The sequence below is a fragment of the Callorhinchus milii genome, unplaced genomic scaffold (assembly GCF_018977255.1).
Source record: "Callorhinchus milii isolate IMCB2004 unplaced genomic scaffold, IMCB_Cmil_1.0 Scaffold1, whole genome shotgun sequence".
NCBI lineage: Eukaryota > Metazoa > Chordata > Chondrichthyes > Chimaeriformes > Callorhinchidae > Callorhinchus > Callorhinchus milii.
This window is the reverse complement of record NW_024704742.1, coordinates 136,380,293-136,398,642: the sequence shown is the minus strand read 5'-3', so window position 1 is coordinate 136,398,642 and position 18,350 is coordinate 136,380,293. Positions and strand designations below refer to the sequence as shown.

At 45.6% G+C, this 18,350-nt stretch overlaps 1 protein-coding gene across 1 annotated transcript; it reads right to left on the bottom strand.

Annotated features, from left to right (window-relative positions):
• Positions 1 to 4,331: 4,331 nt before the first annotated feature.
• Positions 4,332 to 17,995, bottom strand: cfap53 (cilia and flagella associated protein 53). Its single transcript, XM_042340669.1, has 9 exons — positions 17,979 to 17,995; positions 16,714 to 16,822; positions 15,480 to 15,706; positions 14,638 to 14,811; positions 13,185 to 13,488; positions 11,639 to 11,857; positions 8,103 to 8,319; positions 5,763 to 5,865; positions 4,332 to 4,732 (listed from the first exon to the last, which is right to left on the bottom strand). Exons 2-9 carry the CDS (start codon positions 16,783 to 16,785, stop codon positions 4,498 to 4,500), a joined length of 1,551 nt encoding a protein of 516 aa, XP_042196603.1. The 5' UTR covers positions 16,786 to 16,822; positions 17,979 to 17,995; the 3' UTR covers positions 4,332 to 4,497.
• Between the last annotated feature and the right edge of the window lie 355 nt (positions 17,996 to 18,350).

The window sequence follows — 18,350 nt, the reverse complement described above, 5'->3', positions numbered from 1 at the left end:
GTTCCCAGAAGCTGAGTGGGAAGATTCCCAGTCCCCGGTGATTGGATCTGCCCTTCCAGGTCCTGCGTGAGCCGGTCTGGGCTGTGTTGTCTTCAGCAATGTCCTAGGGTACTGCAGACCCACCTGGCTCAGGAACTGAGAACGTGGATTCACTCAATTGTAGCTTTGTAGTTGAAAATGGGGAGTGCTGGTGAGATGAATGGTTTAGGAGGAGGTGCTGAGCTCTGTGGGTTGAGGATGTACAATTAACACACGCAGCTGAAACAGCCAAAGATCCTTTAAACCTTCAAACACCCTATTTTCGCTGTTATACCACCTCATTCTAATAATAATAATCCTTGCATATGATATAGCACCAGTTCATTGAGATGTTTCAAAGCGCATCACAGAGTATAGTAATAATAATCCTATAATAATAGACATCGTTGAGGCGTCTCAAATCGTTTCACAACATATATAAAATTAAAACCGAAAATCAGAAGCCATAGATATACTATGAACTGATGTGACTATCTGTATCTTATGGACAAAACCATTGAGCAAGTCCTCTGACTCCCTTCCACTCCCTTCCACTCTCTCGCTCCGTAACCTTTAACAAGTTTCTTTACTTACGTCATCGTTTAACACTGAATGCACTTGCAATTTAAATGATTTTGTTTTCTCGCCACCGATTCTCTCGCCCCACTTCCCTCCTGAATCCGCTTGACTCATTTTTCCCGCTGACTGGGTTTCATTTTCAATGGATAAAATTTGACTTTTAATTCATTTCTTTCCCATTCGAAGTTTTCAACTACAAAATGGCCGATCCCTGACTCATTCGATTGCCGTAGATGTCACTCTGTGCAATGTGCCCGTTCAGTGTATAGGAAGTAATATCATTTGATTTTCTTTTCACTGAAAGTTTGATTTTGTCAGATTGCGAAACGTCGCAAAACTTTCTGAATATCAAGGTTTACCAATTTTGGGTAATTTCCACCAAAATCCGACGTGTAAGGAGCAATTAAAAATGCAAGTTCTTCTTGGGTAGGGTTTATGGTCACACTCCATTACCCGACTTCTCAAAGCGCTTCACGAAATGTATGATAAATAATAATCCTAAATTTGATATAACGCTTTATCATGTCTTCGAGACGTCTCAAAGCGCGTCATAGAATATATTGTTAAGTGAGTTGACTATATTTTGTGGGCGATTCGTGGCAACAACATCAACGAGAATACGAGGCGCTGAAATTGGCAATTGGTAGCCAATTGCGCATATCAGTGTCCCGCAAACAATCAGGGATTGAGTGACCAAATTATTATTTTTCTTGAAGGGACTATTTTTTTGAAGGTATTAAGTGATTCGCCAATTGACTGACAACCGGATTCCTACGTACTGCTAGATAACCGGAGGCGTGTGGAGTAAGGGTTTATTACCCCAGATTGACTAACAACCAGGTTCCTACTTACAGTGCTGTGCACAGTTGACTTTTTTTTAATGATTGCGGTCAGACAAAATTCAAACTGGAGACGTCTTGAAGATGTGATAAGGCACTGTTGTATCAAATGTAAGGATTATTATTATTTGTGCGTTTTGCCCACAAAATATATAGTCAATTCACTTTATAGTATATTTTATGAAACCCTTTGTGACGTCTCAAAGATGTGATAAGACACTGTATCAAATGCAAGGATTTCCTTTTTTTTAATGATTATGGTCAGACGAAATCCACCCTAGATTTTGAATATTAATCTGTGTGCCACTTTCCTGAGACACTAATCTGTGATTTACACAGACAGAAAAGGGATTGAAAATTACAGCAAACTACAGTCACAGATGATCAAATACTCTAATGGATATCTAAGGCTCCAGTCCCGTCTTGCCATCTGGGCCAGATAAGAAATGATCAATATGGTCCAATTGCCTCTGTAGTCTATGAAACATTTTGACATCTCAGAGGACCTGGGTTGAATTTACGGGTGGAACGAAACCTAAGACGAATTTCCTTACTTCACACGCCTCTGTTTATCTAGCAGTAAGTAGGAACCCGCTTGTTAGTTTGTGACTGTTTGTGGGACATTGCTGTGCAGTCAATCCAGTCAATATGTCTTGTGAAGCCCGGGGGTAATAATCCCTCCAAAAAAAAATGTGGTCACTCAATCCGCGATTATTTGTGGGGCACTGCTGTGTGTATTGGCTGACCTCAATGCAAGCAAAAGGAACTTGGGCTGTTTTACCTGTAAAGCAAAGGTGACATGATAGAGGTTTTTAAAATTTCCCCATTTGAAATAGGTGGTCCACATGAACATGAGTTGTTAAATAACTTCTAGCCTCAACCATCCATCTTACCCCAAAGGGGGTAGAGGCAGAGGCTCTACAGGTTGGAAGCAAGATAACTGAAAGATGCTGTAGGACGTGCTGTTGGCCTGTGTTTGCTGAGCTAACATGTAATCATCATACAACATGTAACATATAGTTATCACCAAATACGTGACACATACCACATGTGATCATGATCACCACTTAAGACATGTAACACGTGTAGTGTCACATTACATACCTCGTTCTCTCCCCTCCTTTTTTGAAACACCTTCATTTAAATTCCAATTTAATTTTAATAATCCTTGCATTTGATAATAATGATCCTTATAATAATAATAATCCGTGCATTTGATATAGCGCTTCTCACGTCTTCTCGACGTCTCAAAGCGCTTCACGGAATATACTGTAAAGTGAATTGACCGTATATTTGTGGGCGAACGCGGCAGCCAATTGCGCACAGCAGCGTCCCACAAACAGTCGTAGATTGAAAATGACCAATTTATTATTGTTTTGTTTTGGAGGGATTATTATCAGGTGTGTGGAGTAAGGAAACTTGCCCGAGGTTTCGCCCTCTGCCTGGAATTGAACCCAGGTGTCTCGCTTACAAAGCGAATGCTCTAACCACTGAGCTACAGGACATCCTTATAATGTTGTTTAGACGTCTCAAAGGGCTTCACAAGACATATTGACTGGATTGACTGCATAGCAATGTCCCACAAACAGTCATGGATTGAGTGACAAAATTATTATTATTAATTTTAAGGGAATTATTACCCCCAGCAAAGTGATCCACCAATCTAATCTAATCTCACCCTGCCCGGGAATCAAACCTGGGTCCTCTCGCTTGCTAGGTGAGCGCGCTAACCACTTTGCTACAGGACTCCATGATTTAAACGCACAATTTATGTTTACAAATCAACCAACAATTTATTCCATAAGGAAGGGACATTAGATCAGAAGGGTTTGAAAACACCTGAGCACAATCTCCTCACCTCTAATCACCAAAATCATGCCATCCTTGGGCCACTCTGTGCTTAAAATGATAAAGAGACTCAGTAGGGTAGATACTGTGAAACTGTTTCCTCTAAACAAGGGGGGCATCATCTTAAAATTGGAGCTAAGGCATCTAGGAGTGAAATCAGGAAGTAGTTTTACACACAAAGAATACAAAACTCTCCCCCTAAAGGCTGTGGACGTTGGGCCAGTTAGAATTTTCAAGGCTGAGGTTGATAGATAGGTTTAGGTAAGCGTATGAAGGGATATCGAGGAAAGATGGGTAAATGGAGCTGAGGTACAGATCAGCTGTGATCTAACAGAGTGGTGTAACAGTCTTGAAGGGCTTAATGGCTTACTCCTGTTCCTATGTTCCTCAGGTCTGGGGAATGGAAAAGGTGACCTGATGGGGCTCTCCCGGATAATGAAGTCCCTACGGAGAGCAACAGATTCTTACAGGAAATTGTGATGGATTGTTTCCACTTGTCAGTGAGTCAGTTTTAACACTAAACATATTTAAGATAACCATAGAAAGTATTAAAAGGGTGGGAGATTAGAAACTATTCTCACAGTGGGCAGTGAGTGCATGGAGATCGCTGCTTAACGTGTTGTTGAGGCATAAATTACTTTAAGAGGGAGTTGCATAGATTCTTGAAATGGAAGGTTATGGAGGAACATGGAAGAACATGGAATTAGACTAATAAAAAAATAAGCCTCACATTTGATACAGTGCCTTTTGTGTCAGGAGGATGTCTTAAAGCACTTCACAAGATTTACTGTAAAGCACAGTGACTGCGTATTTTGTAGGCAACGATGTATTTGGTAGACTAGGTCCTTATATGGGAGAAAAACACTGGCTCAGAGTTGATGGGCCAGACGACCTGTTCCTGTGCTGTATAATTCTATGAGTCTATGACCTGTGTTATGATCTGCAACAGGTTGCATTGAATTGCCTTGGAGGATGGTATAGCAAGAAGAAAGAAACCAAAGCCAACACAAGGGAAAAATACACACACGTGCGCGAGAGTCTTTTCAAATCAACAGGTTTAAATCCATCTTAAACAAACAAAAAAGTAAAACACATCATAAGACACTGTTGAATTATAAAATACTGTATACTTTCAGACAATAGATAAAATCTAGATCATTTGATGTTACGTTCATTCTTCATGTCAGCGTCTACAGTGTAGTGATCTGTGGTTCTAACACTCCACGTCCTTGTGGACCTTGCAGTACTTTTTCCAGGGATGTGACTTGTCGGATTCAACGCCAGACTGTGAGATGGCATCTTGTACTTTCTTCTGGTAATTCTTTTCCTCCATCTTCATAATGTCGGCCCTCGTCTGCTCCTCCACTTTCTCCGCCTCCCGAATCCGCTGCTGGTACTCGATCTGATCAGCAAGGTCCTGCTGGAGGTCCTTGTTGATCTTCCTGACTCTGCAGCCAAGGAGAGAGTGGATTTTAGTGACTCGGGAGGTCAGTATGGCCACCAAGGTCATTGGTGTGCAAATGACTGTTTATATTAGCAATAAAATTATCAGTGAAATTCATATAGTTCCTTATTATGATATGAAATGCAAGGATTATTATTATCAGGTCGTCTCAAAGCGCTACACAGAATATACTGTAAAGTGAATTGACTGTATAGTTGGTGGCCCGCCTGGGAATCGAACCCGGGTCTTCTTGCATACGAGGCAAGAGCACTAACCAATACACTACAGGACTCCTATTAGCAATAAAATAACCGTTACGTTTGACATAGTGCCTTATAACATCATCTCAAAGCGCTGCACGGAATATTGTAATTACAATAACATTCACTGATATAGCACACTTCATGGTAATGTCTCGGAATGCTTTGGGGGTGGGGGGGGGTGGGGCTGTCAGACACTGAGCACGGAACGGGAGAGAAGGGAAGTGGCAGTTGAAGAAGCAAGTTTTTAAAACGGGACTTAGAGTTAGAGAGAGAGCCAGAGAGAGAGAGCGAGAGAGAGAGAGAGACAGAGAGGGGCAGGGGGATGGGAGGGTGCGAGATGGAGAGGTTAGAAGGCAAGGGGTTCCAGAGGTGGGGAGCGTAGAAATTGAAGGCCTGATCACCGGAGCAGGGCAGTGAGGTAGGAGAAGATCATGGAGACAATAAGATGCAGTGCAGTACTGGGGGATGCCATTCTTCAGATGAGACGTTAAGCCAAGGACCCACCTGCCTGTCAGTTAGATGTTAAAGATGCTAGTGCACTATTCGAATAGAGTATGTGATTAGGGAATTTTTTAAACTCTGTCGGGCTGAGGAATAATAATAATGCTTGCATTTGATATAGTGCCATATCATCTCATTGAGATGTCTCAGAGTACTTCACCACAATATATTGTAAAGTGCAGTGACTCTATATTTTGTATGGAAGATTACGGTCGGGCTGCTTGATGAGTGTGTTATGGTTGAAACCGGGCACGTCTTACAAATCCGTACCTTTGCTCCCTTTCATTGTTTAATTCTTTCATTTCTTTGACGACCTTTGCGATCCTGTCCTGCTCCTCCGCCAATTCCTCCTGTTTCTTTGCATTTTCTTCCACTAAAAGCACAGAAGCATAATTCTGATCAAAAATGCTTTGCGGGGATGACAAACGCTTCCCAGTTTTTACACCTTAACGTAGCCTGGCTCGGTCAGGAGCACTCTCATCTCTGAGTCAGAGGGTTGTGAGTTCCAGCCCCATATTAGGACTTTGAGCTCACAGTCTAGGGAAGGGCTCCGCTGTTCTTCGGATGAGGTGTTAAGGCAAGGTTCTGTCTGTATCTGTTCAGGTGGACATGGAAATAGAACAGAGTTTCTTCCGGTGGGGATTTAGGCTGTAGCACCCTCTACAGATGAGTAGCCTGCCGACACTCACTGCCAAAGCTCACACATCATCAACAACAGCTTTATATAGCGCCCTCCACGCAGGGTAGAGTCTCAGAGTGTTTTAACAGTGGTGGAGCCTGACTCCGAGCCAGGGGGTGACCATAAGCACAGTTGAAAAGGAAGGACTTGAAAAAGGGGAGAGTGGGGGCAAGGCGGAGAGATTTAGGGAGAGTGTTCCAGAGTTTCGGAGGATAGTGGCTGAAAGTGCAACCTACAATGGTGGAGCGGAGGGTGCGAGGGACAAGCAGGAGGCTGGTGCCAGTGGAACGGAGGCTTCAGTTGGTAGATTGGGCATTGAGGAGATCAGAGAGTTATGGAGGTGCCAGGGAGTGAATGGATTTGAACACGAGTGTGAGGATATTGGGCCAGAACTGGTCAGAAGGACGTCTCAAGGTGTTGGACAGTCAGCTATTGCGACAACCTGTAAACGCACAGTGAATGGTCTGTTGATGTGCAAGACAACAACAACAAGATTCCATTTATAAAGCGCCTTTCATGTCAGGAGGACGTCCCAAGGCGCTGCACAGTTGGGTCATGACCCGAGCATTGGGGGGAAATGGTCAGGGTGAGGGGAGGGAAGGGAGGGAGCGAGGAGAGGGGAAATGGTCAGGGTGAGGGGAGGGAAGGGAGGGAGCGAGGAGGGGGAAGAGAGTCGAGAGGGGAGCTGAAGGCTCGGTCAAAGAGAATGTAAGACACCTTACATTTACATGGTGCTTTTCACGTCAAAGTTCAAATAATAAATTAGTCACCCATGACTGTTTGTGGGACATTGCTGTGGGCAATTGGCTGCTGTATTTTACCCACAAAATACAGTCAATTCACCTTCTTCTAACTTCCCTATTTGATCTATTTGTGACTATTTTACTTTGATGGCCCCTGGTTTTGATCTCCCCCACAATTGGAATCATCTTCCTTATGTCTACCCTATCAAAACCTTTCATCGTTTTAAGACCTCTATCAGGTCACCTCTTACCCTCCGCCTTTCAAGACAAAAGAGTCCAAGCATGTTCAGCCTTTCCTGATAGGTATAGCCTCTCAGTTCTGGGATCATCCTTGTGAATCTCCTTTGCACCCTCTTCAGTGCCTCTACATCCCTTCTATAATGTGGGGACCAGAACTGCACACGGTATTCTAAGTCTGGTCTAACCCAGGTTCTATAGAAGTTTACCATAACTTCCCTACTTTTCATTTATATTCCTCTAGAAATGAACTGGAATGCCTGGTTCGCTTTTTTTAATGGCCTTATTAACCTGCTTTGCTCCTTATAGTGAATTGTGTATGTGTACCCCTCGGTCCCTTTGGTCCTCTACCCCATTTAGGTTTTTATTTTACAGGATGTATGTGACATCAACAACAACAACAACAACAAGATTCCATTTATAAAGCGCCTTTCACGTCAGGAGGACGTCCCAAGGCGCTGCACAGTTGGGTCATGACCCGAGCAGGGGGGAAATGGTCAGGGTGAGGGGAGGGAAGGGAGGGAGCGAGGAGGGGGGAAATGGTCAGGGTGAGGGGAAGGGAGGGAGCAAGGAGGGGGAAATGGTCAGGGTGAGGGAGGGAAGGGAGGGAGCGAGGAGGGGGAAGAGAGTCGAGAGGGGACTGAAGGCACGGTCAAAGAGAAAGGTTTTGAGACCGGCCTTGAAGGAGGAAAGGGAGGAAGCAAGGCGAAGGCACTGGGGGATGGAGTTCCATCTGTGAAGTGCTTTGAGACTTCTCAAAGATGTGATAAGACGCTATATCAAATGCAAGGATTATTATTATTACTGTATATGCACTATCCTCACTACTGTCAAGTGCTCTGAGGCTCTACCCTGTGTGAGGTGCACTATATAAATGCAAGTTGCTGCCTCTATTCCGGAGAGTATTAGGCACAGGCAAGAGCAAAAGATGTAATTCTAAGACACTCTTACGTTTCTGTTGGACTTGAAGCTTGCGGGCCGCCATGACCTCTTTTAGGAGCCGGTCTCGAGCCCCTTTCTTCATCTTCAGTTCTTCAAGGCGTTTGGCTAGGGCCTTCTGGAGGTCAGCCTCAATCAGCTGATCCATCTCCTTCTCTTGGAGTTTCTGTTCCTCCACCTGCCGGGCCAGGTATTGCCGATATGCATGCTGTTCTCTCTGAAGCTCAAACTGCAAACAGATTCCATAAGCAAAACTCAAACGTTAATAAGTAAAATCAAACTGTTACCTTATAGAAACGTAGAAATGCTGAGCCAGGCTAGGCTATTCCACCATCTTATCATAAAATCATAGAATTATACAGCACAGAAGGAGGCCATTCGGCCCATCATGTCTGTGCCGGCTCTTTGAAAAGAGCTATCCAAATCAATCCCACTCCCCCGCTCTCTCCCCATAGCCCTGCAAACTTGTCCTCCCCAAATATTTATCTATTTCTCTCTTAAATGTTGTTATCGAATCGGCTTCCACCAGCCTTTCAGGCAATGCATTCCAGATCTGAACAACTCGCTGTGTGAAAACATTTCTCCTCACCTCCCCTCTGTTTCTTTTAACAACTATTTTAAATTGTTGTCCTCTGGTTACCAACCCTCCTGTCAGTGGAAATAGTTTCTCCTTGTTCACCCTATCGAATCCCCTCATAATTTAGAAAACTTCTATTAAGTCTCCTCTTAACCTTCTCTGCTCCAAGGAGAATAATCCTAGCGTCTCTCGCCTCTCTTCATAACTAAAGTCCCTCATTTCTGATACCATCCTGGTAAATCTTCTTTGCACCTTCTTCATTGCCTTGACATCTATACCTAAAATGAAGGGGACCAGAACTGAACACAGTCTCTCGCTGAGACCTAACCAGTGTTTTATAAAGGTTCATCATAACTTCCTGACTTTTGTATTCTATGACCCTATTTATAAAGCCGTATGCTTTTTTAACAGCTTTATCTCCCTGTCCGGCCACCTCCAAAGATTTACTATATGACCCCCAGGTCTCTCTGTTCCTTCACTCCCTTTAAGATTGTACCATCAGCGTATATTGTCTCTCCTCATTCTTCCTCCCAAAATGCAACACTTTGCATTTCTCCACATTAAACTTCATCTGCTACGTTTCTGCCCATTTTACCTTTTGTGTTTGATAACAACTGCACTTGATGTAGTTTATATGGATTCATTAATTTATATGGATTCATTAAAAAACTATATCAATAACAACAACAAAATTACATTTGTATAGCATCTTTCACATTGGGAGGACGTCCCAAGATGCTGGACAGTTTTGGACCTGAGGTGGGGGTCGTGACTGTGGGAGGCTCGAGGGTAGGTGGGAAGCAGGATGATCGAAAGCACGGTCGAAGAGAAGGGTCTTGAGATGGGAATGAAGGAGGAAAGGGAGGGGGCAAGGCGGAGGGACTGTGGGATTGAGTTCCAGAGGATGGGGACAGAGTGGCAGAAAGCTCGCCTGCTAATGGTGCGGCAGGCGAGGCGGGGGACGTGAAGCAGGCCGGAGCCCGCTGAGCGGAGGATGCGGGCAGGATGGTAAGGGTCACAGAGGTAGGGGGGAGTGAGGCCATGGAGGGCTTTGAAGGTTAGGACCGTTATCTTGAAGTATTCTCTGCGTGATGGGAAGCCAGTGGAGTCAGGTGAGGAAGGGGGTAATAGGGTCATGGAACCTGGTGCGGGAGAGGACACGGGCTGCAGATTCCTGGAAGATCTGCAGCCTATGGAGGGAGAAGTTGGGGAGGCCAACAAGCAAGGAGTTTGCATAGTCAAACCTCAATATATGAATGCGTGTATGAGGATTTCGGCAGCCTATGATGTGAGACAGTGGCGGAGCCAAGCAATGTTGTGGATGGAGGTGGTGAAAGGCAGAGCGGGTCGGGGCACGGATGTAGGATACAAAGGATAGTTGAGGGTCAAATAAGATGCCAAGGTTCCGGACTGGCTTAGCGAGGTGAAGTGCGCAACCATGGATGGTGATGCTGTCAGCGCCTGAGGTGAGGAGGCGCTTACAGGAGCCAATCAGGAGAGCCTCGGTCTTGCTGACGTTCAACTGAAGAAAGTTCGCTCTCATCCAGGACTTGATGTCTGACAGACATTCTGTCAGCACAGCAGTGGTCCTGGAGTTAAGAGTGGAGACAGAGAGGTAGAGTTGGGTGTCATCCGCATACAAATGGAAGTTGACCTCATGTCTGTGGATGATGTCACCAAGAGGGAGCATATGGATATTGAAGAGGAGGGGACCAAGGACAGAGCCTTGAGGAACGCCGCATGAGACGGTGCGGGGGGTAGAGGAGAAACCGTTTGTGGAGATGAAGTGGAGGCGATGTGAGAGGTATGATCTGAACCAGTCAAGGACAGAGCCGTTGAGGTGAGAGGAGAGGCAATGGATGAGGATAAAGTGATCAATGGTGTTGAAGGCAGCAGAGGTCAAGGAGGACGAGGAGTCAGAGGGAGCCCTGGTTGCAGATGGACAGAATGGCATTTGTCACTTTGAACAGGGCTGTTTCTGTGCCTGTATATCAGGTTTGTTAGATACGATTTGACTTTTAACAACAACAACAAGATTTATAGTGCGCCTTTCACATCGGGAGGACGTCCCAAGGTGCTGGACAGTTGGGTCGGGACCCGAGCATTGGGGAAATGGTCAGGGTGAGGGGAGGGAAGGAAGGGAGCGAGGAGGGGGTAGAGAGTCGAGAGGGGAGCTGAAGGCACGGTTGAAGATCCATGTTAGTTGTCCTTTATTAACCCATATTTTTCTAAGTGATTCAATAACAATTTTCAAAAGGGAATTGGATAGGTACTTAAAAAGAAAAAAATTGCAAGGAGCGAGTGTAAGAGCGAGGGAGTGGGACTGTTTGGGTGGCTCTTCCAAAGAGCCTGCACAGGCACAAAGGGCCGAATGGCCTCCTTCTGTGCTGCAATATTCCATGATTCTATTAAAGGTGAGAGATCTACCAGCTGAGCCAGGCTGACAAATACAGTAGACAGGTCTGGGAGGAATAAAGGGGTATGGGGGTATTGCTTGCTTTCTCTTTCTGTCCTTCACTCCCTTTCTCCCTCTTGCTCACATTCTTTCTCTCCTTTTTACACTCTCTCACTGTTGTTTGCTTATGTTCTCTTTTCTCTCTCCCATTTTCTCTCCCTTGCTCGCTTTCAATCTCTCATCCAATTGCGCACAGCAGTGTCCACAAACAGTGGTGGATTGAGTGACATTTTTTTTAAAAAAAGGATTATTATCCCCAGAAAGCGATCTGCCAATCGACTAACAACCAGGTTCCTACTTACTGCTAGATAAACAGAAACGTGTGGAGTCAGGAAACTTGCCTAAGGTTTTACCCGACCCGGGAATCAAATCCGGGTCCTCTCTCTTGTGAGACGAGTGCTCTAACCACCTTCCTCTAACTACTACGTTACAGGACTCTCTTTCAGCCTTGTTGAAGCATGTTGCTGACCTGCCTGGACCCGCCCTCCCCCCCCACCCCTCATGGCCTCTCATTACCTTTCTTTGCTTCTGCTCCTCAGCATCGTCATGGTACTCCTTCAGCATCTGCTCATTGATCTTGGTGTCCAAGGCCTCCTCCTCCTTCTGCTGCTCTGCCAGACGCTTATTCTTCATCTGGATGGACTTCTGCAGCATGCTGCGGGTTTCCAGCTGTTTCTGGGCCTTCTTGATCTCATCCTGCTCATCCTCCAGCTTCTTCTGACGCTCCAACTCTTTCTGTGACATGTCCACATTACCAATTAGCAAATCTTTTATTCTCACCAATAACAAATTACATTTGCAAAGCCCATTTCACGTAAGGAGGACGTCCCAAGGCGTTGGACAGTCAGAGATTTGGACCTGAGCTGCAGATTGTGATCAGGAGAGCAGGGAGGGTAGGGGTAAGTGGGTGACCAGAGGCGCAGTTGAAGAGGAGGTTTTGAGACGTGCCTTGAAGAAACCAAGCGAGGTGAAGGGACTATGGCATGCAGTTCAAAAAGTTGGAGGCAAAAAGGCTGAAGGCCCAACCGCTGATGGTGGGGTGGGCTGGGTGGGGGACATGGAGCAGATCAGAGCTTCCGGAGCTCCAGAGCAAAAGAGAGCTTTGGATGCTCAGTCACAATTCAATCTATGTATGTTTCACAAATTCTACATACTGAAAGCAAGCGCAATCCTCATGTCAGGACTTTGAAGTCACAGATTAGGCTGGCAATCCAATAAAATAAATAAATATTCCTTGCGTCTGATATAGAGCCTGATCACGTTGTTTCACACAATATATTGTAAAGTGGATTGACTGCATTTTGTGGGCGAAATGCAGCAACCAATTGCGCACAACAGTGTCCCACAAGCAGTCATGGATTGAGTGACCAAATTGTTTTTTGGAGGGATTTTTAACTCTGGAAAGCAATCCGCCAGCTGGATTCCTTCTTACTGATAAGTAAAGCGATGTATGGAATATGGAAACTTGGCGAAACCTTGGGAATCAAATCTGGTTCCTCTTGCTTTTGAGGCATGCTCGCTGACCACTGCACTACGGGACCCCACAATGTACAATGTGCTAGATTGTCAGAGGTTCCATCCTTCAGATGAGATGTGAAAAAAAATAAGAGCCCTCTGCTCCAAAAGAGAAATGAGTTTCTCCGGTATCCTGGCCAACATTATCCCAAAATAAATTTTATCATTCGCTTCATGGCTTTTTGTGGGACGTTCCTGTAAATAAAATTGGCTACCGCGTTTGCCTACAACTACAAAGTAGTTACATTTTACAGTAATATCACTTTGAGACATCTCATCGACATGATAAGGGATGTTCTTCTGACGTGAAAAGCGCTTCATACTTTGTTATTGTTTGTTGTTAAATCAAATGAAAGGATTATTATTATAATTATTTTAGTGATTTCTGTGAAGCGGTTTGAGACGTCCGTCCTCCTGACATGAAATAAAACGATTCTTAGTTATTTTCCTAGAGTCTACAAATCAAAAGCAAGCTAAAGAACCCCCCGCCCTCTCCCAACCCCCACCCTCCCCCAACCCCCACCAGCTGTCAGTTGGACACTCTTACCATTAACTGTGCCTCCTCTTGTATCAAGCGCCTCGCTTCCATACGTTTGGCATTGGCTTCTACCATCTGGCTTTGCTGAACAGCGAGCAGTTCCAGGTTTCGAGTCTTTTCCTCCTGTATCTCCTTTGCCAGACGTTCCTCTTTCGCTTGCTGGTCCTTTTTCCACAGCTCAGCAAAGAGATCCTCTTCTTCCTCCTTCTTCCTTTCAAGCTCCTTCTTCATCTCCAGCTGCACCAGCCTGTCTTTGTTGACCTCCAGCTGGTGCTTATGAAACATCATCTTGCGCAGTTCCTCGCTCTGCTCCCTAGCACCAAAACAACAACAACAAGATTACATTTGTATAGCGCCTTTCACGTCGGGAGGAGGTCCCAAGGCGCTGGACAGAGTACAGCATTTCAGACCCGAGCTGGGGTTGGGGGGGGAGGGGAGGGGAAGGGGGGTGGCCAATGGTCGAAGCGGAGGGGCTTGAGGCAGGACTTGAAGGAGGCTAAGGAGGGGGCGAGGTGGAGTGACTGGGGGATGGAATTCCAGAGGTTGGGGGCAGAGTGGCTGAAGGCTCTCCCGCCAATAGTGGGGCGGGTGGGTTAGGGGACGTGGAGCAGGCCGGAGCCGGCTGAGCGGAGGGAACGGGCGGGTTGGTAGGGGGTTAGGAGGTCGCAGAGGTAGGGTGGGGCGAGGCCATGGAGGGCTTTGTATTTGAGGACCAGGATCTTGAACTGGATCCTCTGAAGGATAGGGAGTCAGTGGAGTCAGACGAGAATGGGGGAGATGGGGTCACGGAGTTTGGTGCGGGAGAGGACACGGGCTGCAGAGTTCTGGATTATCTGCAGCCTGTGGAGGGAGGAGTTGGGAAGGCCGACAAGCAGAGCGTTTGCATAGTCGAGCCTGGAGGTGATGAAGGCATGAACAAGAAACAACAACAAGGCACAAAAGACACAGATCATGAGAAGTTTGGATGAAGAAGACTTTTCGACCCATTTAACCTCCTAATATTCTCCAGAATATACTGTTAACTGACTGTATATTGTGTGGGTGAAACACGCAGCCAATTGCGTACAGCAATGTACCACAAACCGCCGTGTCCAAATTATTATCATTAATTTGAAGGGATTATTACTCCCAGAAAGCGATCCGTCAATCAACTAACAACCAGGTTCCTACTTACTGCTAGGTATACAGGCATGTGAAGCAATGTAACTTACCTAAGGTTTCTCCACATCTGGGAATCGAACCTGGGGCCTCTCACTTGCGAAGCGAGCATGCTAACCACTACACTACATATGTCAAATTCGCCTTAGAAAAGATTTTAAGCACTTCGCCTCAACAACAGTTTATGCCAGTTAATCTCAACCCTCTCTCCGTCTGTGGTAAGGATTTTTTTTTCTTTGAACTCCCCTTTAATTCTGTTTGGAGTCACCCTAAAACCTGTATTGTGTGTTTCATCAACTGGTACCTAAACTGCTGATCACGTTTATCAGCCACCAGTTGCTGCCTTTCCTTCTCGTTTTTATCCCGAAGGAATTTCGCTCTTTCCCTCATTTTTTCTTGCCGGTCGAATACAGTATCACCAAGACCAACAAATTCTTTCAGCAATGCCTCCTCTTCGGTTTCCAGGAGCTCTCGCAGCCTTGGAGAAATGAAACAAAGAACATTAATCATCATAATAATGATTATTGCATTTAATACAGAACCTTTCATATCATGGGATTTTACTTTGTACTTTTAGGCAAACATGACAACCAATTTGCACACAGCAAAGTCTCACAAATAGCCATGAAGAGAATGACCAACTTTATTTGGGGATTGTTGGCTAGGAAACCAGGGAAAACTCCCTTCTCTTTTCAAATAGAGCCACAACAGTACTCAATAGGGCAGAGTCTTAGAGTTGTAAAGGAAATTTTATGACACACATCAGCAAGTTTTTCTTTACTCAGAGGATAATTAACAACTGGAACAGGTTGCCAGGACAGGTTGAGGCCAGAACAATGGGACTCATTTAAAAATCATGTTGACGGAAGGATAGATATTTGGAAAGAATGAGATCAGATGGGCCAAAGGGTCTTCTTCATCCAGACCAATGCACACACTTTATATCTTGCTCTTGTGAATCCACAATCAACTTTTTGCTTACAATAATCCGTGCATGTGATATAGCCTTCTTGAAGTGCTTCACGGGATTTTATTTGCAGGTGAACGCAGCAGCCATTCTTCACACAGCAGTGTCCCACAAGCCAGGAAGTGAATGGCCAATTTTATCTAGGAGTTAATTGAAATAAACACTGTACTCCCATTTACCTGTCTCTCCTGTCATCTATGCTGGCTTTATACTCCAGCATTATTCCTTTGAAGTTTTGGTTGATCTTGAATCTCATTCTCTTTTGCTCCTCTATTCTCTCCAGCTTATTCCTGGTCAGACCATCTCTCTGGTACTTCTCGAAGGCTAAGGCCTCTTCCAAAGCAATCTCTAGCTTTTTTTGTTTTTCAATTTTCGCTTGCATGCCTTTATGCATAGCTTTTGCTTTCTAACAACAAAAGGACGAAATTCACAAAGGTGGGATTTTCAGAATAGGTACAATAGCAATCCCCCCTCCCTACATCCCCAACGCGAGCACATCATTTTCTGCCTTAACACAGAATAATAATAAATAAAAAAAACCTTGCATTTGGTATCAATCCTTATCACGTCGGAAGGACGTCTCAAATTGCTTCATGGGATTTAGTATGAAATCAATTCACACATTTGTAGATGAATGCAGCAGCACAATTGCGCACTGCAGATTAACACAAACAACCATGAAACAAATGACTAATTTTATTTGAGAGATTGTTGGCCAGGACCCAAGGGGAAATTGTTTGGAGTCCTGTAGCTCAGTGGTTAGAGCACTTGCCTTGCAAGCGAGACACCTGGGGTTCAATTCCAGGCAGAGGGTGAAACCTTGGGCAAGTTTCCTTACTCCACACAGAGCCTAATAATAATCCCTCCAAAACAAAACAATAATAAATTGGACATTTTCAATCCACGACTGTTTGTGGGACATTGCTGTGCGCAATTGGCTGCCGCGTTCGCCCACAAATATACGGTCAATTCACTTTACAGTCTATTATGTGAAGTGCTTTGAGACGTCGAGAAGACATGAAAAGCGCTATATCAAATGCAAGGATTATTATTATTATTATTATTATAAACTCCCGTTTCTTTTTGAACAGTGCCAGGGGATCTTCAACGTCCACCTGAACAGGCAGAGGGAGAATCAGCCCATTTCTCACCTGTGTCTAAAATGATCAACAACAACACAGTTGATATCTCAAGTCGCAAGCTTATTGGGTTGAAATGGCCCATTTCCCATTCCGTGCTCCCTCTTGTCTTTCTACAGGTAAAGTTAAATAAAGATAAACTAGAAAGAAAGAGGCCACTGAAGGTGAGGACCAGGATCTTGAACTGTATCCCCTGAGCGATGGAGATGGGCGCAGATGGGGGTGATATAGAGCCCGGTGCAGGAGAGGACACGGGCAATCCAACAATACTAACCACAGCCACAGAACATGGCTTCGGCCCTTTAACCTCCCTGCATCTCTGCCCCTCCCGACAAGTAGCCGCCATGATCCTCTTCCTCCTTTTTCCTCGTGCTTTTAAAGATCTGAGGTAAAACAATAACAACTGTGTCGCGATTGAGTCAAAACATAAAGGCAGCACTCCCTCCCTCAAACTCTCACTCACTCCCTCAAACTCTCACTCACTCCCTCAAATTCTCACTCACTCCCTCAAACTCTCACTCACTCCCTCAAACTCTCACTCACTCCCTCAAACTCTCACTCCCTCCCTCAAACTCTCACTCACTCCCTCCCTCAAACTCTCACTCCCTCCCTCAAACTCTCACTCACTTCCTCTCTCCAACTCTCACTCACTCCCTCCCTCAAACTCTCACTCACTCCCTCCCTCAAACTCTCACTCACTCCCTCCCTCAAACTCTCACTCTCTCCCTCCCTCAAACTCTCACTCACTCACTCCCTCAAACACTCACTCACTCCCTCAAATTATCTCACTCACTCCCTCAAACTCTCTCACTCACTCCCTCAAACTTTCCCTCACTCACTCCCTCAAACTCTTACTCACTCGCTCCCTCAAACTCTCACTCACTCCCTCAAACTCTCATTCACTCACTCTCTCAACTCTCACTCACTCCCTCAAACTCTCACTCGCTCACTCCATCAAACATTCACTCACTCCCTCAAATTCTCTCACTCACTCAAACTCTCACTCACTCACTCCTCAAACTCTCACTCACTCAATCCCTCAAACTCTCACTCCCTCAAACTCTCACTCAGTCAGTCCTTCAAACTCTCACTCACTCACTCGCTCAAACTCTCACTCACTCCCTCCCTCAAACTCTCACTCACTCCCTCCCTCAAACTCTAACTCTCTCCCTCCCTCAAACTCTCACTCACTCACTCCCTCAAACACTCACTCACTCCCTCAAATTATCTCACTCACTCCCTCAAACTCTCTCACTCACTCCCTCAAACTTTCCCTCACTCACTCCCTCAAACTCTTACTCACTCGCTCCCTCAAACTCTCACTCACTCCCTCAAACTCTCATTCACTCACTCTCTCAACTCTCACTCACTCCCTCAAACTCTCACTCGCTCACTCCATCAAACATTCACTCACTCCCTCAAATTCTCTCACTCACTCCCTCAAACTCTCACTCACTCACTCCTCAAACTCTCACTCACTCAATCCCTCAAACTCTCACTCCCTCAAACTCTCACTCACTCAATCCCTCAAACTCTCACTCATTCAACTCCTCACTCCCTCACTTTCTGCCCCTCTTGCTCTAATCCGAGCCCTGGAGCCAACGCCAGAGACCGAAGAGGAGTGGGGCGGGGGGAGGCGATGTGGTGTGTGTGTGTGTGTGGGGAGGGGGGGTGTTCAGGGAGCGCGTCCTCTCCATGGCAACCAGGTCGCCTCGCCATGGCAACCGCGAGTTATCGCGAGAACCGGCTGCGTGGACGCGATGAAAGCCCCGTCACCATGGCAGCTGGGCCGCCCCGCCGTCGTCACGCCGCCCAAAGTCAGTCATTTCCCTCTTCTGGAGGGGACAAAAATCTTTCAGGTCCATTTCAAATCGAATGGTCGGACCTGAAGTTAATTTCAAGACGAGTTAA

What these genes read in the sequence shown, in the direction of transcription:
- cfap53 (XM_042340669.1), bottom strand. Translation starts at nt 16,785, where the DNA reads ATGGCGGCTACTTGTCGGGAGGGGCAGAGATGCAGGGAGGTTAAAGGG. An exon ending in AGCCATGTTCTGTGGCTGTG is followed by an intron (nt 15,707 to 16,713) that starts GTTAGTATTGTT and finishes TTTTGTTGTTAG; the next exon opens with AAAGCAAAAGCTATGCATAA. An exon ending in AACAATGAAAGGGAGCAAAG is followed by an intron (nt 4,733 to 5,762) that starts GTACGGATTTGT and finishes CCTTGGCTGCAG; the next exon opens with AGTCAGGAAGATCAACAAGG.